Genomic DNA, 26,122 nt, shown 5'->3' with positions numbered 1-26,122 from the left:
ATATCCATTTTTCACCTTTCAATATTAACAGCATCACTAATTCAATTATTTTAAGCAATTGTTTATTAAAATAGCTTAAGTGACATAAAGCAGTTTAAGAAAATTAATGGAATAGAAACTATTCATGTGTATGAATCACTGACAGTCTACTTGTATTGAAATATTACATTTTGAATCTAATTTGATTCTACTTCAGCACAAAACAAACAATTGCAAATGTGTAATCATTTACATCATGTATGGCACATACTTTATAAATATACATAAACCTAAATGTGAAAAATATTTAATTGCAGATGTTTTTAATGGTTTTCAGAACTTGCAGTTCACGATTATCCTTGATAACATAAATTACACCACTCTATAGAATTAAATATAGTATGTATGGTTATCCTTATCAAACCTTCAATATAGGCAATAAATCATGTATATTCCACAGGAGAGTATGTTTGTTTATTTATAAGATGTGAACATGGTTGCATGAGTCAGCTTAATTGTCAATCCCCAAATTGCCCCTGAATTGAACTGAACTGACAGTTAAGAATCAACCATATAAGGTCATAAGCACTAGGAGCAGAATTAGGCCATTCAGCCCATCAAGTCTACTCCACCATTCAATCATGGCTGATCTAACTCTCCCTCCTAACCCCATCCGCCTGCGTTCTGCCCATAACCCCATATTTGAAAGACTTAAGTCACTTCTAGACCAACATGAGGAAGAATGACATGCCTCTAAAGGACATGAGTGAACCAAGTATATTTTAACACAATCTGTTAGTTCCATGTTTTCCATTATTGAGATTGATATTTTTTTTAAATCACAGAATTATTAGAACATAAAAAAGTACAACACAGACGCAGGTCCTTTGACCTACAATGTCCCTGCCGAACATGATTCCAAGACCAAATCTTATCCATCCACATAAAATGCATATCCATATCCCTATTCGATTGTCTCTTAAATGTTTCTAACGTATCTGCCTCTACCATCTCCCCGGAGAGCTTATTCCAGGCTCTCACCACCCTCTGTGTAAAACAAAACTTGCCCTGCACATGTTTAAACTCTTCACCTTTGTCCTCTAGTATTCAATTACTTGCACATGTATTCCTTGTGGAATTCAACTCTTCCCTGAAATAATGGACCAGACCTCCAGTAGTGAACTACCACACCTCAGTATCTCTTGTAAGATATGGGAATATCTTGCTTATTCATTGTATCCCAATCGTATTGTTTTATAATGTTTTCTTGCTACTGTGTAGACTATATTTTCCCTCTATTTGAGATTAGAAGCCTGGCATAAATGAATCAGCAGAAATTTGATTTGGCAGAATTATGAAATAATTGTATTTATTTTACACAAAGTGTGCTGAATTTTAGTTTAGCTAAAATAAATAGGTCAGTTTTCAAATGCAACTTGTTCCTATTACAGCATTCTCAGAGTTGCAATTGCCATCATTAATAGACCACTACTGAATATAAATGATAATCTTGTCGCAGATTACAATACAAAGGAATAGTTACCAAATAAGAACATGAAACTATATTGTTAAATTTAAAATATTTAAATTTTAATATTAAAGATTTTTAATTTACTTCCTTTTATTTCAATGGCAAAATAAAAGCACTGAAAGAAATATGTTCTCGTGCTGCATGCAAAAGCAAAGCATTGGGGAGATAAAAATTAATGTTTAATTGATCACTGTAAAGCAATTGATCACTGAAAAACACTAAAAGTAATTAAAGGAATAAAGTAAGTGTTTATTGGCCAAGTATTCACATACAAGGAATTTGCCTTGGTGCTCTGCCCACAAGTAACAACATGACATAGTGACAGTTATGAATGACTCAGAAAACACTAAACATTAATAATAATAATAATATTAATGATAAAACACCATTGATCAAGCACGTGAACCAACAAAATACCAGATCAAAGGGAGGCTACAGATTTTTGGCTGTTGAGTAGAGCAACTACTCGTGGATAAAAACTGTTTTTATGTCTGGCTGTGGCAGCTTTGTCTGGAGTTGCCTTCCAGAGGGAAGTGATTCAAAGAGTTTGTGGCCAGGGTGAGAGGGGTCAGAGATGCAGTGTACAGTTCATCAATGGACGGAAGGTTGCAGCCAATAACCTTCTCAGCTGATCGGACGATTCGCTGCAGCCTCCAGGTGTCGTGCTTGGTGGCTGCCAAACCAGACCATGATGGAGAAGGTGAGAGCAGACTCTACGATGGCCATGTAGAATTGGACCATCATTGCCTGTGGCAGATTGTGCTTACTCAGCTGCCGTAGGAAGTACATCCTCTGTTGTGTCTTTTTGACTGTGGAGTCGATGGTAGCCCCCCAATTAAGGTCCTTGGAGATGATGGTTCCAAGGAACTTAAAAGACTCCACAGATGTGACTGGTGGGGTGAGGGGAGGGGGAGTGGAATATGGTATGTGTTTTTGAAAAACTAATATTAAACTGATCTATATATTAAATCCTGAAGCTGTAAATACTAAATAATACACATATTTAAATGTATTGACAAAGCATTGTTAACCTATAGAAGATACTAGCATCATATGATGTGTGTGTATCTGATCGGAGACACAAAGGTCTATATTGGGGCTTGAGTGCTTAAATAAATTACATTATTTATTACGAGTTGGGGGGTTGGACTATAAAAGTCAATTGTAATAGTTTTACTGAGTATTCCAGGGAAAAATAGTGAATAGTGTACCATCATGTTATGTGCATAAAATGCAGATATGATGGGCTGCATAAAGAAGAAAAAATAACTGGGGAAGTGATATCTGGAGCCATGTTCAAATACCACCACAGCAGCTGGTAACTTTAAATGTAATCCATTAAATAAATCTGGAGAGTACATGTATAATGGTTGTGGAAATGTCCTATCTTCACACCAAATTCATGTTCCTATGCACTCCGAGGTACTACCACTGTGCTAACGCTATGGCTCAGCACTGAGCATCCCTGTAACGTCATGGCTCAGCATATACTGTATAGAACCACTTAACTATACCATTAACATCAAATCAGGGGCCCCATCCTGGTTCAGTGATTAGTGTAGTACACAATGCTTACCCCGAGGACATCACTCCTAAAATTTAGTGTGGCATCAAAACAAGTTTGGCTGCAAGCTGGAGAGTGGTAACAGTATACCGTCAGTGGATCATAGCAATCATGAACAGGTCAGATTGAAAATCTTCAGTCTTGTTGCAAGAAGTCATGAATGGTTGTGAATAATTAAACAATACAAGAAAATTGTTTCAATAATGTTGGCAGCCTCAACAGTCGTGGAATCCAGCATGCAAATGCAAAAGATGGAATGAAAGTGATCATAACCATATTGAACTAGAAGGTCTGAGTGGATGATCTATCTTAGTCACTACCACAGGAACCAGTCTTCAGCTAATATGACTCATTCCATGTGTAATCAAGTTATAGCCGAGCACATTAGGTACCTGAAATCTGCAGTACTGAAGATGGGACTAAAACAATGAGGTATTTTCTGACAAAGTTTAGTTATAATACAAGGGACTTCGCAGCAAAAGAAAATTGCCCAGCAGGTCCACAAAAGAGGGTGATAAATCTGATCTGGCAAATTACCATACCTTCCTCTCAGTCATCAGCAAAATGATGAACGGGATTGTTAACTGCAGTATCAATTATCATTTCTTTATTGTTTCATTCTCTCTGTTCCACTTTGGTCTCTGTCAGGACCACTCTGCTTCAAATCTCATTGTGACCTTGCTCCGAGAATGGGGAAAAGAGCGGAATTGTGGTATATGATGGAAGTATAATCAAGGCAGACTTTTGACAGTGAAATATCAAAAATCCATAGTAAAATTGAAGCCGAAAGAAGGAAAGAAGCCTTTTGAGGAAACTCTCCATTGACCAGTCAAACTTGGTACAAAGGACACTGATTAAAACTGCCGAAGGCCAATCATTTCAACCCAGGACATTGCTGCAGGGACTTCTCATGACAATATACTAGTCCATCTTCGGTCCATTAATCACTGACTTTTTCCAACATATGGCAATGTATGACAATGTTCATGGATTACTGAATAGTGGTCAGTTCCATCTTTGCATTTTTTAGACAATGCCTTCATTCACAAGTACTAGGCATCATTCAAACTTGAGTTAATAGGTTATTTCACATTGGTGCCACACAAGCCAAAGACAAATGATCAACAATAAGACAGGTTCTAAGCAATTCCAGTTAACTTTTACTTACATTACTCTTATGAATCCCATACCACCAACATCTGTGAAATACAATGATGAAAAATTTAACTGAACCAGTATCTAAATATTGTGGTCACACGAGCAGGTCAGAAGCAGAATACTGTGTGATGTGGTACACACTCCCTGACATTACAAAGCCATGACATCGTATACAATCACAGTCAAGTGTGTGACTGAATAACGTGCTCTCCAGAACCAGTGCTATATGATCAAGATGCAATGCAGTAGCTTATTTAAGCCTCTTTGATAGAACTTTCCATTACTAGCAACATCTGCCGCTGAGTTCATTGTTACTTGAGAACACTACTTGGAACTGTATGGCTATTCCTCATTTAACCGTCGAACAGCCTGATATAAGTACCTTCACCGCAAAGATCTTCACACACCAATTTGGCATAACATATCAAGCATTTCCTTTATTGATATTGAAACAAACATTTTTTTAACAACACAAGGTTAAGTGCATACTACGGTGCATACAGAAATATAATAATCACCTTAGAATTGAAATTAGCTATAATAAATCTATGAAGAACCATAACTTTAACAAAAAATAATTTATTTATTTAAAATTAGACTAGAAAGAACATCATATTGAAGCAAGCCGTTTTTTTTTTTACGCAAAAGAAGGTTAATAGGAGCAAACTGCAGTGCTGTCGAACTGGGTGACCTGGCCATGGGTGAGCTGGCCATCGGTGAGTATGGCATCTGCGGTGGTCCCATCGGTGGCTGTGGCTAAAACGCAATGAAAGGGCCTTATGAAATGAAAGCGCGTCTTTGGTATCTGATATTCGGACCGGTCCGTGGAATTTGTAGTTAATCAAATTCAGGTAACAGTACTCCAAGGATTATAGAACAGGTACAATATCATCTATTTCTCGGACGTCAATGTATATTCTACAGAGTTCAACAAACAACCAATTAAAATAAATTAGCAATTACCAGCTGAGAAAATTACAATCTGATTTGTTCTTTAAAGTCTTAACTGTTTAGACGTATGTTGTTTCAGAGAGCTGAAAAAGAGCTAAAGTCTAAATAAATGCCGTAATATGAAATATTTATCGTAACGTGGAATAACGCAACGATAATGTTGAATCAAATTATGTTACAGATTCGACCAAATATTTTACCAGTTATCTGAAATATGTTTCGCCGCTGTTCCTCATTATCCGTTAATATCGATTGTATGATTGGAGCATTCATCCAGTCAACCGTAAAATAAAAGCAACATAATGTTCTGTCAAGTGTTTGATGTCTAAGCCCAATAGTGGAAAAAGTATAACACGTATTCAGAAAATTGGAAATGTTATTTAAACAGCATTGGTTGACATGCAACGAACAGTTCGAGATTCACTAAGTGGAATAATACTGTCATAATATCAAATCGCTGCTTTAGATTACATTTCAATGAGCAAAAATTGGCCTTAAGAGAATTCTTCGTCATGAATTGATTCATGGAATATGGGGAAGGCAGGCTCCGGTAACATTAGCAGCCGGCCGAGGCAGGCAGCTGCAGAAGCAAGACCTGCCTATTCTCTGACGGGTGCCACTTGTTGATATGCCTGGTGAGTCCGGGCGAGCTGAAAAAGGTCGACGGGCAGTGTTTGCAGCAAAAGACCAAGGCTCTGAGGTCGCCCTTATCGGAGTGCTCCTCGTCGCAGCCGGGCCCGAGCACAGCCGACGCTCCACTGCTCACCGCATGCCAGAGGAGGTGCTTGTCCCGGGTCTCGGCCGTCTGCAGGTCCAGTCCGCACAGCCGGCAAGGGAAGGGGATCCGGGCCGACTCCATCTGACAGCGAACGCTCGGTCCGGCGGCTTCGTGGGCGCTCAGGTGCTTTCTCAGGTAAGCCTGCCGGCGGAATCTCTTGCTGCAGTAGCGGCATTGGAAACGCCCGTCCAACCGCTGGACAGAGGCTCCCGGCTCCTTGGCGCTATCCATGGTCCTGGCTGAGTCCATGGCCCTGGCTGAGTCCACGATGCTGGCGCTGTCCGCGGTCCTGGCTGAGTCCACGCTGCTGGCGCTGTCCATGGTCCCAGTGCTGCAGTCCGGCTCCCCCGAGTTCTCCTTGCTACCCGGCTCCACCGAAAACTTCTGGCTGCTCCACTGAGGATTTGGATCAGTGCGGGGTTTATGCCAGCGCCGGTGAGAGGCCAGGTTAGCTGGACAGCTGAACATTTTATCACACTCAAGGCAGCGGTACTCCACACGGACGATCCTGGAGCATTTGTGCTGGGCCAGAGAGAACGAGTCCGAGTATTGCTCTTTACACAATTGGCAGATGAATTCCCCAAGGGGCTTGTTCACCCGCGCAAACGACGGCTTGCAGTCCCTGGGATCCACCTTGATCCGTAGACCCAAGACCGGGGAAGTGCACACCTCGTCTTCGAAATTCAGTCTCCTGGTTACTTTGGGCTTCTTCGGGCTGCTCTTGTGCTTGCGGTGACGGGATTCTGGCACTCGCGGCTTACTCCCGTGGAAAGGCGAGCAGAGGTGAGCCAGGCCTCCACAGTTGGCAGTCGCAGGGGATAGCGCTGGCTGGAGCAAGAGTAACGGGGTTGCGGCCCCGAATGGTTCGTCTGACGCAGATGGACTTAAACATGTGTCACAGAAATCGTTGTCAAGTCTCTTGTCGATAGGTTTGATTGGCGTGTAAGAGACATCAGCCCAACCAGAGATGCTATATTCTGGAAACGTAGTGTAGAAAGAATCAGGAGCATGCTCCTCTTTTAGCGCGCCGATTCTGTGGGCAGCTCCCAACATTTTATCGCGTGTAAACCTATCTTTAAACTGCTCTGTGCTGTGTCTCTGGGAGCTCGGCTCTGGCAGGGCAAGTGAATGTACGGTTTCCCCCACATTCCCGCTTACAGGAGCAATTGCCAGAGGCCCCCTCTCCTCAGTCCGAATCCTATAAGAAACTGGAGACGATTTAATGTTCCTCTTAACTAAGAACCCTCTTGGCATCTTTAAATTGTCGAGGATACTTTGTTCCAAAGGTGAGTCAATCTGGATTTGGAGAGTGCAAGGAAGAGATTTCAGGCGACGAGTCCGGTATTTTGCTGCATGTCAGCACTGACAATCCGTTCAAAGCAGTGAGCAGAGAGGAGCACTGACTGGCCTCGGCATGGCTGCCTGCCTGCCTTTTATCACAGTGGAGTCTTTTGTTTAGAATAGAGATAGTCCAATCAGAGGACGGAGGGAGGGAGGGAGGGAGGAGAGAGGAGACAGTGGGTGGACCGCGGCGTGAGGTGCGGTGACAGTCGGCACCAACATCACATGCAGAGAAAGGAGCAGCGAAAAGGAAGATCGTCCCTCTCCTAACGAAGTTATGCGTTCTCTTTTTTCTCACTTGCCAGAGTTGACATAACATGTTGTCCACCTGCCCAGTCAGTGTATCTAAATTGATACGCCGTGCAACAGGGCCACAGACGAGCAGCAACCGGGCCACAGGCCGAACCCTACCTGATTCTCTTCACTAACAATGCCTAAATGGGGAGTTGTTGCCATGACGCTGTTGGTTGCTCGCATTTCAGCCACAGCTAACAGCAACATGCACGTTTCGTTCTTTGTAAATATCGCCTTTTTTTATTGCGCCTTGGTGAGAATTGGTAGATCCGCTGCCTCACAGCTTCAGAGACCCGGGTTCGGTCCTGACCTCTGGTGCTGTCTGTGTGAAGTTTGCACATGCTCCCTGTGACCGCGTGGGTTTTCTCCGGGCGCTTCGGTTTCCTCTCACATCCCAAATACGTGTGGATTTATAGGTTGTGACCTCTGTAAATTCCCCCTAGTGCGTAGGGAGTGGATGCTAAAGTGGGTTAACGGAGACCTAGAGAGAACGGTTGATCGATGGTCGGAGTGGGCCTGTTTCCATCTTTCGATCAATCAATGAACCAAACTCTTAAAGCCTTGTAACTACGATGTGTCATCAGATCATTTTAGATTAGGACGATTCGGCGGTCTAAGAATTGCTTTGAAATATATACATTTGCTGGATTTCTATACTAAGGTTGAACGTGTTTAACTGACCCGCCGAGTTACTCCAGCGCTTTGCGGTCTAATAATAAGAATTCACCGTATGAAGCTCCTTGTGGCTGCTGTTTAATTGTTGGTACAGGTGCGTTACAATATGCGGCAGTATACTATTCGGCTGGGAGCAGACTGTGTGCAATAACACTTATTCTTTAGATAGAAATATATTTTAGATGTTTCCAAACATCAAACTACTGGTCAACTATACAATAATTCTGGACATCTGGAATAATTCGCTTATTCTTAGTCTAGTTTGGTAAACTGTCCTTTACAATGAGGTGTACCTGTATGTGTTAACAAGCGGTACGGTTAAATTGTATGATTGTACCACCGAGTATCCAGAGATGCTGCCTGTACCGCAGAGTTACTCCAGCATTTTGTGGCTATCTGCAGAATATCTCATTGTTAGCAGCCCATTTTTAACAAGAAAATGAATACAACATGTGTCTACGGGAGGCAGTGGACTGACAATTGTACAATGTGCCGAATGATAAAAGAGTCTTTTTACATCTGAAGTCTTTCCACTGACATACTCGTAAAGCTGAGAGCAGGCAACGCTGTAGAAATATAGTTATTTAAAGTGAATTTTCCATAGATTAAATAAACTGTTTAAATGCAAACTCAAAAAAGTAAAGATATATGTATTATTTCGACCGTGTTTAAGTTCGATGTACAGAGAGCAACGACGCTTTTCGTATTCCAGTTATACTGCCCAGACTATAAAACATTTGGATTATATCATTCAGACCGACACTTTCAATCAAGCGCATTGATGAAGTCATGCACACGTCGCATTTTCGTGGGATGGTATAACGCAATCTAAGTTAGTTGTCAAATAAATTGGATTTATCAGGACACTGTTCTGGGTAGCCTGCTTATTGTTGTTCATAGTGTGTCGCTGTAAGTATTAATGACGCGCGCCGCTTTTTAACCTGCCATATATTTCCCTTTGATGTTATCGTTTAGGAAAGGTGTTTATGCAGCTCCTATACGATCATTCGTGGTCAAATAAGGATAACAGGATTGTAGAAATGACGAACTTGCTTACTTTGATATCATAAACGTCGGATCTTAAGGGCTGAATATCTGCGTGCTTGAATCAATATTTGTACCGGTAAGCGGGGGTGTTTGGGGAAATGGCCAGTTTGCTCCGTTATCTATGTCCAGTAATTTGCCATCTCCGCCTCACCACCAGCGCTTTATTTCCATACAGCTGTACTCATTCTGATCACTCCTCGCCTTACAGTAGTAAAACAATATTTAAAACACCCTTCCATTCATTTGAAATCAGATCACCGCCCCACAGGTTATTCGGCTGAAACAAGGGGACAGAGATTATGATCTAGCTGCTACTTTGTCTTTGCTCTTTGTACAGATAGTGTAGGATCTAGGACCCCCATCAACTCCACCAAGAATCTGCTACTCCACTTGACTCAAATCATTCCACGTCCGTGAGTATTCGGGTTTCAGCATATTAAAATATTTCTACACGAGGATTTATAGCTACGTCGGACTTGTGTGTCCAGGCGGGGATCAAGGAGTCAAAGCCAGCTATCACCAACGCATTCGCTGATTAAAAGGGAGTAACCGTTTTTTTTCTAAGAAAAGATTGTGTATCAATCTGCATCCTTTGTCCTTAATGAAATAAAGTTGGGATGTCCGAACTACTTGCGGATATCGGCAAACAATAACCGCACGGAATTGATTACAATACAGTTTCCTTGGAAACCAGAAAATAATCAAACGAAACTTGTGAGAATTAAGGAATCAATTCGAAAATGATAATGAGGAATATAATTGAAGGTAGAGATATGACTATAGTGAGTGACCATAATATGGTTGAGTGCTTCATTAGGATGGAGAGTGACATTGTTAATTCAGAAACAATGGTTCTGAACTTAAAGAAAGGTAACTTTGAGGGTATGAGACGTGAATTGGCCAAGATTGACTAGCAATTAATTCTAAAAGGGTTGACGGTGGATATGCAAAGGAAGACATTTAAAGCCTGCATGGATGAACTACAAAAATTGTTCATCCCAGTTTGGCAAAAGAATAAATCAGGGAAGGTAGTGCATCCGTGGATAACAAGGGAAATCAGGGATAGTATCAAAGTGAAGGATGATGCGTACAAATTAGCCAGAAAAAGCAGCATACCAGAGGACTGGGAGAAATTCAGAGACCAGCAGAGGAGGACAAAGGGCTTAATTAGGAAAGGAAAAATAGATTATGAAAGAAAACTGGCAGGGAACATGAAAACTGACTGCAAAAGCTTTTATAGATATGTGAAAAGAAAGAGATTAGTTAAAACAAATGTAGGTCCCTTGCAGTCAGAAACAGGTGAGTTGATCATAGGGAACAAGGATATGGCAGACCAATTGAATAACTACTTTGGTTCCGTCTTCACTAAGGAAGACATAAATAGCAGGAAATAGCAGGGGACCGCGGGTCAAAGGAGTTGGAGGAATTAAGTGAAATCCAGGTTAGTCGGGAAGTGGTGTTGGGTAAATTGAATGGATTAAAGGCCGATAAATCTCCCAGGGCCAGATAGGTAAATCCAAAGGGTTTCTACAGCTATATTAATAGCAAAAGGATAACGAGGGATAAAATTGGTCAATTGGAGAGACAGAGTGGACAGCTATCTGCAGAGCCAAAAGAGATGGGGGAGATATTGAACAATTTCTTTTCTTCGGTATTCACCAAGGAGAAGGATATTGAATTATGTGAGGTAAGGGAAACTAGTAGAGTAGCTATGGATACTATGAGTTTCAAAGTAAAAGAAGTACTGACACTTTTGAAAAATATAAAAGTGGATATGTCTCCAGGTCCTGACAGGATATTCCCTAGGACATTGGGGGAAGTTAATGTAGAAATAGCCGGGGCTATGACAGAAATATTTCAAATGTCATTAGAAACGGGAATAGTCCCCGAGGATTGGCGTACTGCGCATGTTGTTCCATTGTTTAAAAAGGGTTCTAAGAGTAAACCTAGCAATTATAGACCTGTTAGTTTGACTTCAGTGGTGGGCAAATTAATGGAAAAGATACTTAGAGATAATATATATAAGCATCTGGATAAACAGGGTCTGATTAGGAACAGTCAGCATGGATTTGTGCCTGGAAGGTCATGTTTGACTAATCTTCTTGAATTTTTTGAAGAGGTTACTAGGGAAATTGACGAGGGTAAGGCAGTGGATGTTGTCTATATGGACTTTAGTAAGGCATTTGACAAGGTTCCTCATGGAAGGTTGGTTAAGAAGGTTCAACTGTTGGGTATAAATGCAGTAGCAAGATGGATTCAACAGTGGCTGAATGGGAGAAGCCAGAGGGTAATGGTGGATGGCTGTTTGTCGGGTTGGAGGCAGGTGACTAGTGGGGTGCCTCAGGGATCTGTGTTGGGTCCTTTGTTATTTGTCATGTACATCAATGATCTGGATGAAGGTGTGGTAAATTGGATTAGTAAGTATGCAGATGATACCAAGATAGGGGGTGTTGTGGATAATGAAGAGGAGTTCCAAGGTCTACAGAGTGATTTAGGCCATTTGGAAGAATGGGCTGAAAGATGGCAGATGGAGTTTAATGCTGATAAATGTGAGGTGCTACACCTTGGCAGGACAAATCAAAATAGGACGTACATGGTAAATGGTAGGGAATTGAAGAATACAGTTGAACAGAAGGATCTGGGAATAACCGTGCATAGTTCCTTGAAGGTGGAATCTCATATAGATAGAGTGGTAAAAAAAGCTTTTGGTATGCTAGCCTTTACAAATCAGAGCATTGCGTATAGAAGCTGGGATGTAATGTTAAAATTGTACAAGGCATTGGTGAGACCAAATCTGGAGTATGGTGTACAATTTTGGTCGCCCAATTATAGGAAGGATGTCAACAAAATAAAGAGAGTACAGAGGAGATTTACTAGAATGTTGCCTGGGTTTCAACAACTAAGTTACAGAGAAAGATTGAACAAGTTAGGGCTTTATTCTTTGGAGCGCAGAACGTTAAGGGGGGACTTGATAGAGGTCTTTAAAATGATGAGAGGAATAGACAGAGTTGATGTGGATCAGCTTTTCCCTTTGAGAATAGGGAAGATTCAGACAAGAGGACATGACTTCAGAATTAAGGGACAGAAGTTTAGGGGTAACATGAGGGGGAACTTCTTTACTCAGAGAGTGGTAGCGGTGTGGAATGGGCTTCCAGTGGAAGTGGTGGAGGCAGGTTCGTTGGTATCATTTAAAAATAAATTGGATAGACATATGGATGAGAAGGGAATGGAGGGTTATGGTATGAGTGCAGGCAGGTGGGACTAAGGGAAAAAAGATGTTCGGCACGGACTTGTCGGGCCGAGATGGCCTGTTTCCGTGCTGTAATTGTTATATGGTTATATGATTTTAGGCTGCATCACAGAGTACTTAAGGAAGTAGCTCCAGAAATAGTGGATGCATTAGTGATAATCTTTCAAAACTCTTTAGATTCTGGAGTAGTTCCTGAGGATTGGCGGGTAGCAAACGTAACTCCACTTTTTAAGAAGAGGGAGAGAGAAAATGGGGAATTACAGACCAGTTAGTCTAACATCGGTAGTGGCGAAACTGCTAGAGTCAGTTATTAAAGGTGGGATAGCAGCACATTTGGAAAGTGGTGAAATCATTGGACAAAGTCAGCATGGATTTACGAAAGGTAAATCATGTCTGACGAATCTTATAGAATTTTTCGAGGATGTAACTAGTAGCGTGGATAGGGGAGAACCAGTGGATGTGGTGTATTTAGACTTCCAGAAGGCTTTCGACAAGGTCCCACATAAGTGATTAGTATACAAACTTAAAGCACACGGCATTGGGGATTCAGTATTGATGTGGATAGAGAACTGGCTGGCAAACAGGAAGCAAAGAGTAGGAGTAAACGAGTCCTTTTCACAATGGCGGGCAGTGACTAGTGGGGTACCGCAAGGCTCAGTGCTGGGACCCCAGCTATTTACAATATATATTAGTGATCTGGATGAGGGAATTGAAGGCAATATCTCCAAGTTTGCGGATGACACGAAGCTGGGGGGCAGTGTTAGCTGTGAGGAGGATGCTAGGAGACTGCAAGGTGACTTGGATAGGCTGGATGATGGGGCAAATGTGGATAAATGTGAGGTTATCCATTTTGGTGGCAAAAACAGGAAAGCAGACTATTATCTAAATGGTGGCCGATTAGGAAAAGGGGAGATGCAGCGAGACCTAGGTGTCATGGTACACCAGTCATTGAAAGTAGGCATGCAGGTGCAGCAGGCAGTGAAGAAAGCGAATGGTATGTTAGCTTTCATAGCAAAAGGATTTGAGTATAGGAGCAGGGAGATTTTACTTCAGAGTCATGTGAGTCACTACATGAAGAACCCCGCCAGGTCGCATGCGTGCCATATCGCTACACACATTGCGAAACATCAGGCGCGGTGGAACGACGTTCCCCCGCAGCAGCAATTTAAAAGCCGGAACTTGAGGGTAAGAGTTACTCTGCAGTCTTTTTTGTTCCCTATACCAACTTACAGGTGGGGAACATGGACAAATCGAAGAAAACAAGGGCTGTGACAAAGCTCGTGAGGGAGAACCGCAGAGTAGCGGGCAGCCAGCAGCAGCCAGCGGAACCTGTATCACCAATAATGGGATCAGCTGTGCCCGATGTCGCCTCTGCACCGGCCAGATCCACGCGGCCGGGCAGGAAGGTAAGACAGAAAACAAACAAAGTCGTGGACTCAGAGGAGTCCGACTTTGAACAACCGCGGGTAGCCAGCGACCGAGAGCGCCGGAGCCGGATGGAGCGGTGTGTGGAGCATTTGCTCCAATGTAACAGGCACCAGGAGATGGAGTCGGGTCACAGTGGGCCCTATGATAAACCCACAGCAGTACCTCTTGAAGGGCTGCACAGTGCTTCTACCTCATCAGAGGGGAGCACTGCGGGTCAGTTCTGGGCTGATCTGGAAGAGGGGTCCGCAGAAGAAAAGTCAAGTGTGCAGGGGGTGCAGGAACAAGAGAACCTACTGGACATGGTGTCCAACTTCAAACAGCCAGACCAGACTGGCCAAAACCTGGAGCAAAAGCCAGCTGCCAGTATAGACTATATGTCTCTCAACCAGTTACAAGAACAGGCTGTACTGGACACCGCATCAAGACACCTGGCACCGGGCAACTGCATATCCCTGAATGTTCCAGTAGTAAATACCTGTATATGGAAACATATTGGAATAGGAGTCACAAGTATGGATGTCAAACTACAAAAAGTACTGAAACTTCTAACAGCAGGGATAACAGCATTTGCCCGCAAAGTGGATAACAAGGACATGTCCCAGGACCAACAAGATGCACTGGCACTACTTTGCAACACTCAATATGAGATAAATAACATCAGGAAGAGTGCCATCCAACCCACATTAAATCCAAAATTCACGGGTCTGTGCAAACCTGGGAACATAAAACCACCGATACTAGTATTTGGAGGCAACCTACCGAAACAAGTCAAGGAGCTTGATGAGGAAGCAAAATAATAAAAAGGACTCCATCAAAACCCCACTACAGCCATAGACAGCACCCCTACGCACCCACCAGTAGAGCAAGACCGACTGGTGAAAGCTCGAAGGTCCGGTACACCAAACATGAGTCTTTTAGGCCATGGCCCAGGCCGGCCTTCTTGGAAGATACGCGAACCTCCAACATCAACCAAACCACAAACCCAGACACCACCGCCTCAACATCAATGAAGGATTTACAAAAATAAGTAAACCTGCCACTGGTAACTATGGAGGTAGGTGGGTCTGGTTCCCTACAAAATACAGGGAGCATGGAGGTAGGGGGGAAATTACATTCCTTTCTGGATGCATGGAGAATGTTAACTACCGATACTTATATTTTAAGCAGTATCCAAGGATATACAATAGAATTTATACACAAGTACAGCCCTCCAGTTCAACATATACCGAACTGGATGTTCGTACTTTCTGGTAAAGAGAAATCAGAAGCGCATGCTGAACTGGAGAGGCTTTACGCAAAAGGTGTAATTGAAAAATTCCAACACGAACCGCTAGAATTCGTGTCCAATATATTTACCAAAAACAAAAAAGATGGTGGTTGTCGCATCATCATAGATCTGACCAAATTGAATACATTTGTACAATATATTCATTTTAAAATGGAAACCTTTGTTACTGCTAAACAATTGATTTCCAAAGGTTACTTCATGGCTAGCGTCGATTTAAAAGATGCTTACTATTCAGAGCCTATACGAGGTGACCACAGATGTTTCTTAAAATTCAACTGGATGGGACAGTCTGGCAGTATAGAGCGCTGCCAAATGGATTAACATCAGCCCCCAGATTGTTCACAAAAAATTTGAAACCAGCCCTAGCGTTTCTACGGAAACGAAAAACACATGATGATGGCATATCTAGATGACATACTTATTGTGGGCAAAACTTTGGAATTGGCCAAACAAACTGTAACAGCCACAAAACAGTTATTTGAAAAACTGGGGTTTATTATCCATCCAATTAAATCTAAATTAACGCCTTCCACTACAATGGACTATTTGAGGTTCACCATTGACTCAGTTCACATGTCGGTGACTTTGCCAAAGGGAAAGGCTATAGACTTAATAGAGGCTTGCAATAACCTCATTGACATCAGTAAACCATCCATCAGATTGGTAGCAAAAGTAATTGGCAAAATGGTGGCTGCCTTTCCAGCCACACAATTTGGACCTTTACATTACCAAAATTTACAGAGAGCAAAAATACAAGCACTCAAAATCAATGCTGGTCATTTTGACAGACCAATGAAGCTACCAATCAAAGCTATAATGGAACTAAAATGGTGGATAGATAACATTTGGCTTTGTTTCAATCCAATCATTATCAGCAACCCTTCTATGGTGCTACAAACTGATGCCAGTGCACTTGGTTGGGGTGCCACCAATTCCATCTCCAGCTGTGGAGGTAGATGGACTGCTCAGGAGGCATCATTATTACTCACACTGGGCATAAACTACCTGGAAATGTTGGGTGCATTATATGGCCTAAAGTCATATTGTATTGGGTCATATCACCAGCATGTTAGACTACAGATTGACAATACCACCGTGGTAGCATATATCAACCACATGGGTGGAAACAAATCAACATCATGTGACAATCTGGCTAATACAATTTGGCAGTGGTGTATCCAGAGAGATATTTGGATATCAGCTACTTACCTACCTGGTAAAATAAATTTAGTGGCAGACACCAGGTCACGCAAATTTAATGAAAGCACCGAATGGATGTTGAATAAAAAAGTATTTGCTGATATTACAGCACAATATGGAACACCAGATATCGATCTATTCACATCCAGGCTTAATCACCAGTTATCAAATTATGTTTCATGGGAACCAGACCCTGGGGCAGCGGCGACAGGTGCATTTTCGCTGCATTGGGGGAAATTGTTTATTTATGCATTCCCTCCTTTCTGCCTCATCAGTCGGGTATTAAGGAAAATACAGCAGGACTCTGCGTCTGGTATTTTGGTAGTACCCGATTGGCCTACTCAACCATGGTTCCCAGTGATACTGAACATGGTATTAGAACCATGTATCACCATCCCGAATAGACCAGACTTGTTGGTTCATCCCGTAACAAGGGATAGCCACCCATGCCATAACTATTTGAATTTATTAATTTGTAGAGTTTAAAAATACCTCTACTACAGCTGGGACTGACGGACCGAACAGTGAATATGATTTTGGCGGCCCAAAGACAGTCCACCAAAAAACAGTATCTGGTCTATATCAGGAAGTGGGAGATGTATTGTAACAAAAACAGCATCACCTACAGAGATATTAACATCCCGTCTGTTCTGGAATACCTGGCAGGCCTCCATTATGATGAGGGGCTCAGTTATAGTGCCATCAACTGCGCCAGAAGTGCCCTATCAACTTATCTATGGCAAGGAACAGAGCGTCACTCTGTTGGAACTCACCCACTGGTCACAAAACTTATGAGGGGAATTTTTAATAACAATCCCCCAAGAACCAGGTACTCCCAAATATGAGATGTGAGAATTGTCCTGAAGATGCTCAGGAATTGGTCTCCAGCAACAGCTCTGTCCCTACATAGACTGACATTAAAAACAGTCATGCTAATGGCATTGGTCACGGCACAAAGGGTACAGTCATTACATAAATTAAGACTGGACAACATGACTTCTTCATCTGAAAATATTACGTTTCATATTTATGAATTAGTAAAGCAGAACAGACAGGGATCAGCGGGCCTCAATATAGAATTTAGGTCTTACCCAACAGATGATCGTCTCTGTATAGTAAAACATTTGTCGTTATACATGGAGAAAACGAAAATCATCAGAGGCAATGAGAAGGCACTTTTAGTCAGCCATAAGCAACCACACAAAAGAGTGACGGTCCAGACCATCTCAAGATGGCTGAAACAGGTTCTAACACAGGCTGGGGTGGATACTACTATTTTTAAATCTCATTCCACCAGGGCTGCAGCTACATCGGCAGCTATGCAGTTGGATGTACCAATGGACCAAATCCTCAAGGCAGCAGGATGGTCAGGGGAAAAAACATTCCAACTATTTTATAATAAACCAGTCATGAAACCTGGAACATTTGCAGAAACAATTTTAAGTTCTGTAATTTAATTTACCCCATAAATAGGGGTTATAATTTGTGTTAATAAATTTCATGGATTTTAATGTCAGATTCATGTCTAAATTATGTTGACACAATTCCTCCTACAGTCATTAAGGCAGATGTGATGCATGGACTCATTTCCACGGCATGAAATCACAGAGCTTTGAAATCTTCACAGTCACTCACGTGACTCCGAAGTAAAATAGTAAGATTAAACGCGAACTTACCAGTTCGAAGTTTGATCTTTATTTTATGAGGAGTACGTTGAGGGAATAAGTGCCCTCCGCTCCCACCCATGATCATATACTCAACTGGTATTTCTTTCTCTAATCTTACTATGTTTAAGTCATTACAGTTATCTGTGATTTCACACCGCTGAAGAATGACACGCATGCGTCCTGGCGGGGTTCTTCACGTATTCCCTCAACGTATTCCTCATAAAATAATGATCAAACTTCGAACTGGTAAGTTCTCGTTTAATCTTACTATTCTACTGCAGTTGTACAGGGTCTTGGTGTGACCACAAAGTCATGTGGAGTATTGCGTACAGTTTTGGTCTCCAAATCTGAGGAAGGACATTTTTGCCATAGAGGGAGTGCAGAGAAGGTTCACCAGACTGATTCCTGGGATGTCAGGACTGTCTTATGAAGAAAGACTGGATAGACTTGATTTATACTCTCTAGAATTTAGGAGATTGAGAGGGGATCTTATAGAAACTTACAAAATTCTTAAGGGGTTGGACAGGCTAGATGCAGGAAGATTGTTCCTGATGTTGGGGAAGTCCAGGACAAGGGGTCACAGCTTAAGGATAAGGGGGAAATCCTTTAAAACCAAGATGAGAAAAAAAATGTTCACACAGAGAGTGGTGAATCTCTGGAACTCTCTGCCACAGAGGGTAGTTGAGGCCAGTTCATTGGCTATATTTAAGAGGGAGTTAGATGTGGCCCTTGTGGCTAAGGAGATCAGAGGGTATGGAGAGAAGGCAGGTACGGGATACTGAGTTGGATGATCAGCCATGATCATATTGAATGGCGGTGCAGGCTCGAAGGGCCGAATGGCCTACTCCTGCACCTAATTTCTATGTTTCTATGATGCGCTCTCGTCAATGGAGGGGTCTATCCTGTTTAACAACATTGGGTCACTTGTCCACAAAATCTATCGCCACTCAGCCATACTCTGCGCACCAGGACTTGGTCTAATGAGGCAGAGGGAGAGGTGCACAGGCAGTCGTTTCTACAAGGCGCCGTGGAAGAACTCTTTCCCACTCTGCAAAGCACAAAATAACAGTGACCTTCGAACAGAGATTAGGTCATAATATAATAAAAACCAATGCCTTCGCCAAAACAAATTGTAACTCCTTGGCTTCTCGATGGATGCTGGAGACCTGACCAGGTGAATTGGTTTGGTATCCAAATCATTGTTTACAACCTATATTTTTCAACGCGAGCGAATTAATTGAACTCGGATAATAGCTTTTCCACGATTTGGTGTAGAGAGCATTAGCACGTCCAGGTTGCCATCTAGATAGACACAAAAAGCTGGAGTAACTCCGTGGGACAGGCAGCATCTCTGGAATGGGTGACGTTTCGGGTTGAGACCCTTCTTCAGACCACGTATTGTATCAGACGATCCTGTTAATTGCTATTGTTTCTAATGAGAGATAAATAGTCGAACGCCAACATAAACACGACTGGGAGGGGCTTTGAACATCCCTCGAGTTGATACATTGGGTTTTGCTATTATTTGTATTTACACACACAGCCATGCGCTTGTAGGCGGCGCGACTCTAGTCAGCAGCGGCCTCTGCAGCCCGTCTGCGTTTTTATTATTTTTTGTCTATGTTTCTATGTAGTTTTTGGTATTTTTTTGTTGGTGTGTGTGTGGGGGGGTGGGGTGGGGTGGGGTGGGGTGGGAGGGAGGGGGTAACTTTTAATTCTCTCCCTGCACGGGAGACCCGATCTTTTCCTTGTCGGGTCTCCGTTGTCGTTGGGGCTGCAACGAGGAGCGGCCTCCAACAGGAGAAGACCAGGGGCTCTGGTGCCGACGACTCACCTCACCGTCGCGGAGCTGGCCGAGTCTGGAGTGGGTGGAGCGGTAGTGGAGCGCTGCTGCTGCTGCGGCCCGACCTCCGGAGATTCGGAGGCTGCAACTGCGGGTCTGGTGGACGGCGGCACCGGGAGCCCGCGGGTCCCTGGAGGGAGACCGCTTTTCAGTAGGGCTCCCGCAACGGCGACTTCTCCCGCCCGAGTTGCGGGGTCGAAGAGCTCCTGGAGCGGGGCCTTACAGCACCGCCCCGCGCGGCTTGGAATGGCCGCGGGACTGTGCGAGCGCCCGCCGGGGGCTCAAACATCAAGAACCCGGTGTGCGACCTTGCATCACTCGGCGTGGCTTTAATGGCCGCGGGACAATCGCCATCGCCAGCCGGGGGCTTTGACTTTGACTCTGACATCGGGGGGGGAGAGTGCAGTGGAGAGATAAGTTTTTTTGGCCTTCCATCACAGCAATGTGATGGATGTTTATGTAAATGATGTTGTGTCTTGGGTCTATTTGTTTGTAATGTATGGCTGCAGAAACGGCATTTCGTTTGGACCTCAAGGGGTCCAAATGGCAAATAAATTGTATCTTGTATCTTGTATCTTGTGAAAACTAAAATGGAGGACCTCATCCCTTTTCCTACCCATGTCATCTTTGCCAACATGCACCACAACCTCCCATTGCTGGCCTTCCCCCTTGAGAGGGTTCTGCAGCCGCTCCAGAATATCTTGAACCCTGGCTCCAGGGAGGCAACACGCCATCCTAGAGATTTGTTCCACAAATTAACACATTTCCTTTCACTATGGCTCTGCACTTTCTGAAACTGCAGAAGGGCCTTCATAGATTTATGTGTTTGCTGCTTTCCCACGACAGCATTTAAAGACTTCTTGACCTCTTCTTGAGAAAATTAAAGTTACATTATACCCCATGCACTCTCTCGTGCATATTATTCATTTGACTTGACATTTCACCTATGCCTATCAAAACTTCCTGCTCTATCATCCCATTCCTGGCATGCAATTTATGCGCTTGCTGTTATTTCTTGATCTATGCTTGGATGCCCTTATTATATCTATATGCTATTTATTTTAATGCATTGTGGGCCTTACTTTGCGCCCTTTTAAAATACAAATGTTCAACCCTCCAAAACGAACGTTCTACATGGTCATTCCATACACATTGTGCAAGAGCAGCGTTATGTTGTTCTTGAACAATGTATATGGAATGACTATGTAGAATATCACCGCGAATCGCGCAGCATTCCAGTGGTATGGCATTGCGTGAATGTGGTCGTTCAAATGCTACAAACGCACCTTGTTAAGTTTTCCCTAATTTAACAAAATACTTTCACACTAACTTTCAGTTTCAAAGTTAGGTATTATCATCGTCATTCTCAGTCCCGATGCAGGGTCTCGACCAAAAACGCCAAATCATTACTTTCCATCCACATATGCTGCCTGACCAGCTAAGTTCCTCCAGCACTCCGTTTATTTTTTGCTCCCGATTCCAGCATCTGCACTTCCTTGTGTCTACATGGAATCATTCCTCACTCTCCACAGTCTCTTTGAGTTACTTCAGAACGTTGTGTCCTTTTGTGTAAAGTAGCAAATGCAGTTCCTTGTTTCTATATTTGAACACACACAGGGGTGGATGGAGCGTCTTCCGTAAAAGGAAAAAGCGGTCAGTTCTGAAAAAGGTCGAGGCCACTTTCCATCTGAGAAAGAGATGTTTTGTTCTGAAAGATGGGGTCGCCGGTTAGTTGCAGCTGTGTCACACCGCTGCGTGTTGCCAGAGTTTGAAGCTTGGGAATTTGTGGCTTCTAGTGTAGATTGCACGCAGGGAACGGTTGCCTCTAATTTTCATTAAATTGCAAACAAGATAAATATTTGGTAATCTTGCAGCCTTTTAATTTGTAACGCCGTCAGATCTTTGCTGGTCCCATTGAAATTAATCAAACGTTGTTTATTTTTTTTCATTATGGATGTAATAGGTGTAATTAAACGCCTTTATTCACTTTACAGATTGCTTTGATTTAATCATTGTTTCAGTCCAGCTCCCACGCAGATAGCGCCGGGGTCCTTGTAGATGGCCGAGATGGTGCATTTATTTTAAGTCGCATCTCGACAGAGAGCGATTCCTCTATCAGTGCTACACATGCATCCATTCATGATCTGTCCATGTGCTCCAGCACTGTGTCTTTTTTTATAAACCAGCATCTGCAGTTCCTTGTTTCTACAGGCATCCATAATCTCACTGCAATCATTTGAGGTGTCTTTTATTCTGGTGGAAGATAGCGCTTTGGTGCCTCTCCACCTGCTCACACCACAATGGCCAAATAATTAAACCGCAAAGCAAACAGTATCCTGCGGAGAAATTGGGCAGTTTACTGTTGTGAATCAGAATTTTCAATAACATCGCAGCAATCACCGAGATGGCGATAGCGCCTTTTCACAGATCGTGGGAATGCCTCCCTGCCTTTTCCCATGTGGAGAGACTGTTCATTATCTCGCCGGCGGACGCGTCGGGGTTATCGGAGCAGCAGCAGTGGGAATGGAAGCTGGAGGCAGGCAGTTGGTGTTGATAATCCAGTGAGAATGGCCAGCCAGCCAGCTGGGTCCCACCTCGCCTCGGAGCTGCAGCCGCTGATAAAGAGCATGCACTCCGCTCCAGATGGACCGGTGCCTCTTATCTTTACGTGCATCAAAAAACGTGGGGACTCTTGATCGATGCCCTGCTTTCATTCCCAATAAATATAAAGCTGGTGACAGATGAAACAAACATTTGAACGAGAATTGTGAAGGTTGAATGTACAATTTATAAAGCATTTCATGCAGGCTCTGGAGATGTTTACCAGAAATCTGCCTGGATTAGAGTGTATTCGCTATAAAAAGAGATTAGACAGACTTGGATTGTTTTCTCTGGAGCGTTGGAGGTTTAGGGGAGATTTGACAGAAGTCTATAAAATTATGAGGAATAGACAGGGTAGATAGTATTTTACTTCATGTGTGGCGATAACTCTAATCGCAATGATAGTCAAGAGTCATCAGTGTAATTATCATATGTACCGACAATCAGGGCCAGGTTTACGTATAAACTAGACAAGATTAAGTTTAGGGTCTCGAGATCTAGGGGGCTACTCACCTCGCTGCCTCACCGGACCAGTCGAACCTCGCTGCCTCACCGACCATCCGCCCACCGGGACCTCCTACTCTTTGCCCACTGACCCTGGCCACTCCACCGCCCTCCAGCAGCCCGCAGCCGTCGCCTTACCTGCAGCCTGGACTCAGCACCGGGCCTGGAGTTTCCACGCTGCAGACACCCACTACCCCGGGTTTGACTGCGCTGGGTCCCAGTGCTAGTCCCCCAACCCTGGTGAACAAATACAGTAGGCCAGCATTTATGTGGTGTATCTCTATGGTTTGGGGGCAGATAATTCTTGTAAGGGAGTTCAACAGATAATTCTTGTAAGGGAGTTGGGGCGACAGATAGCACAATGGGTTAAGAGTTCGGCTGGCGACCGGAAGGTAGCCGGTTCAAATCCCGCTTGGAGTGCATACTGTCGTTGTGACCTTGGGCAAGACACTTCACCCACCTTTGCCTGTGTGTAATGGAATGTAATTACGGCGGCAGGCGCGGGCACACCGCGACGCCCTGTGTCTCCCTTTCAAGGGAGATGCTAAAAATGCATTTCGTTGTCTCTGTACTGTACACTGACAATGACAATTAATTGAATCATTTCATTTTTTTTTCATTTCAGAAACCTGATTTTTTTTTAAATTCTATGGCCTGTTGGGACACAATAAAACAGGTGGCTGAGGCATTGGAGTTGCATCCCAGGAAACTCTACCCATAACACATTAAGAATACAGCACATGAACCACAATGTGCATGCTGAATGGTTAAACAAATCTCCTCTGCCTGCATGCGATCCATATCCCGCCATTCCCTGCATATCCATGTACATATCCAAAAGGCTCTTACACGCCGCTTTTGTATTTGCCTTTAGTGTGCACAATTAGTGTGAAAAATTAGAACACATGGTATCGGGGGTAGGGTATTGACATAGATCTCTGGTTGGCAGACAAGAAACAAAGAGTAGGAATTAATGGGTCCTTTTCAGTATTGCAGACAGTGACTAGTGGGATGCTGCAAGGCTCAGTGCTGGGACCACAGTTATTTACAATATAAACGATTTAGACGAGGGAATTAAATGTAAAAAGTTTGCGGATGACACGAAGCTGGGTGGCAGTGTGAGCTGCAAGGAGGACGCTGTGAGGCTGCAGGATGACTTGGATAGGTTGGGTACAGCAGGCAGTGAAGAAAGCAAATGACATGTTGGCCTTCATAGTGAGAGGATTTGAGTATAGGAGCAGGGAGGTCCTACTGCAGTTATACAGGGCTCCTAATTTGAGGAAGGACATTCTTACTATTGAGGGAGTGCAGCCAAGGTTCACCAGGTTAATTCCCGGGATGGCGAGACTGACATATTCCAGGTTCCATCAGGCTATTAAACGCCACAGCCTCATATAAGCTCTGCACTACAATGGACTATTATTATTATTATTATTATTGTTGCACTATTTTGTTTGTTTTTTGAATATGTGTGTATGTGAATGTATCCTTTAAAAGGGCATCAATAATACCGGTGCCCAAGCCGAAGAAGGTGACGTGCCTCAATGACTGTCGACCAGTGGCACTAACGTCTGTGGTGATGAAGTGCTTTGAGAGGTTGATTATGGCACGTATCAACTCCTACCTCGACAAGGAACTACGCCAAAACAGTACCCAATAGTGCAAAATAATGTTGCAGAATCTTACTCAGCTTTTTCCTGTGGTCGTTAGTATCAAGTTTCTTCACATTTGGTTATATTTCACGTATTGATATTTAATGTTTAAAAAAAGCCAACTTTGAAAATAATAACTGCCTGCGAGTGGGAGACTTTTCTAGCAGCTTCCAGTGATTATGTCACAATGGCATCTCACAGTCGTCCACTCACAATGGGAGCCATTTACATAATCTGCCGCGAACATTCCGAAAATGGAAAATTACATCACAATGGGATCTCAGGCACACACTGGAGTGAACATTCCAAAATCCGAAAATGACATCACAATGTGATCTCTGCTGCCAATACACAAGCTTTGATATTTGACGGAGTGGGGGATGTGAGGAGAAGAAATGTTATTTAAACATTGTCTTTAGTGGGGGTGTGCGAAAGAGGTGAGGGAGGGAGTGACTGAGGGTAAGGAAAAGGAGAGGGAGGGAGAGGTGACAGAAAGACAATGGGACCAGCATCTTCAAGGGGAGTAAGGAGTGAGTGAGATTTTTGCCCCCCCCCCCCCCCCCACGTGGGAAGGATCGATTGCATTGGGGGAAACTGGTTGTGTTGGGGAAACAGGGCCCAATGGGTCAGGGGGGTAGGGAGGGGAGAGGTGTTATGGAGGGTGGGAGGGAGTGAATTAGGGTAGGGGAAAGGAGAGGGAGGGAGAGGTGAAGGAGGGAGTGGAGGAGGTGAGGGGAGAGAAGAGGGAGGGTGAAGAGGAGGGGGAGGGAGTGTTGGGGGATGTGGGAAAATGAGCCGTGCCTGCGCAGTTGGGGGCTGTGGGTGAGTGGACGAATATTGCTTTGGGCGAACGGGTTATGTTGGGGGAACGGGTGATTGGCTCCGGGGGGAGCTTGTCTCTGGGGTGAAAGCCGACGCCGCGTCCGGGGACCATAGAAACATAGAAACATAGAAATTAGGTGCAGGAGTAGGCCATTCGGCCCTTCGAGCCTGCACCGCCATTCAATATGATCATGGCTGATCATCCAACTCAGTATCCCGTACCTGCCTTCTCTCCATACCCCCAGCCCTGCTGTGTGATGCCACCCCCCCCCCCCTCCCCAACAGGTCCCACTTGGTCTAGTATATATATAAATATATTGTGAGTATGTGTATATATGCACACTGAACTTTTCTTTTCTCTCTCTCATTAATCATATCATACTATGTTTACATATCCTGTTGTGTTGCAGCAAGTAAGAAATTCATTGTTCTATCTGGGACATGTGACAATAAAACACTCTTGAATCTTGACTCTTGACAGCATAGGTTGACTGGGCTTGTGTTGACTGGAATTTAGAAGGAAGAAAGGGGATCATATAGAAGCATATA

General features: G+C 43.6%; 1 protein-coding gene across 1 annotated transcript; it reads right to left on the bottom strand.

Annotated features, from left to right (window-relative positions):
• Positions 1–3,809: 3,809 nt before the first annotated feature.
• LOC129700233 (insulinoma-associated protein 1b) lies at positions 3,810–7,360 on the bottom strand. Its single transcript, XM_055640530.1, has one exon. It carries the CDS (start codon positions 7,213–7,215, stop codon positions 5,740–5,742), a length of 1,476 nt encoding a protein of 491 aa, XP_055496505.1. The 5' UTR covers positions 7,216–7,360; the 3' UTR covers positions 3,810–5,739.
• Between the last annotated feature and the right edge of the window lie 18,762 nt (positions 7,361–26,122).

This window comes from Leucoraja erinacea, chromosome 9 (genome assembly GCF_028641065.1).
Source record: "Leucoraja erinacea ecotype New England chromosome 9, Leri_hhj_1, whole genome shotgun sequence".
In the NCBI taxonomy this organism is placed as follows: Eukaryota; Metazoa; Chordata; class Chondrichthyes; order Rajiformes; family Rajidae; genus Leucoraja; species Leucoraja erinaceus.
Note: the sequence above shows the minus strand (reverse complement) of the source record. Positions and strands in the feature narration are given on the sequence as shown.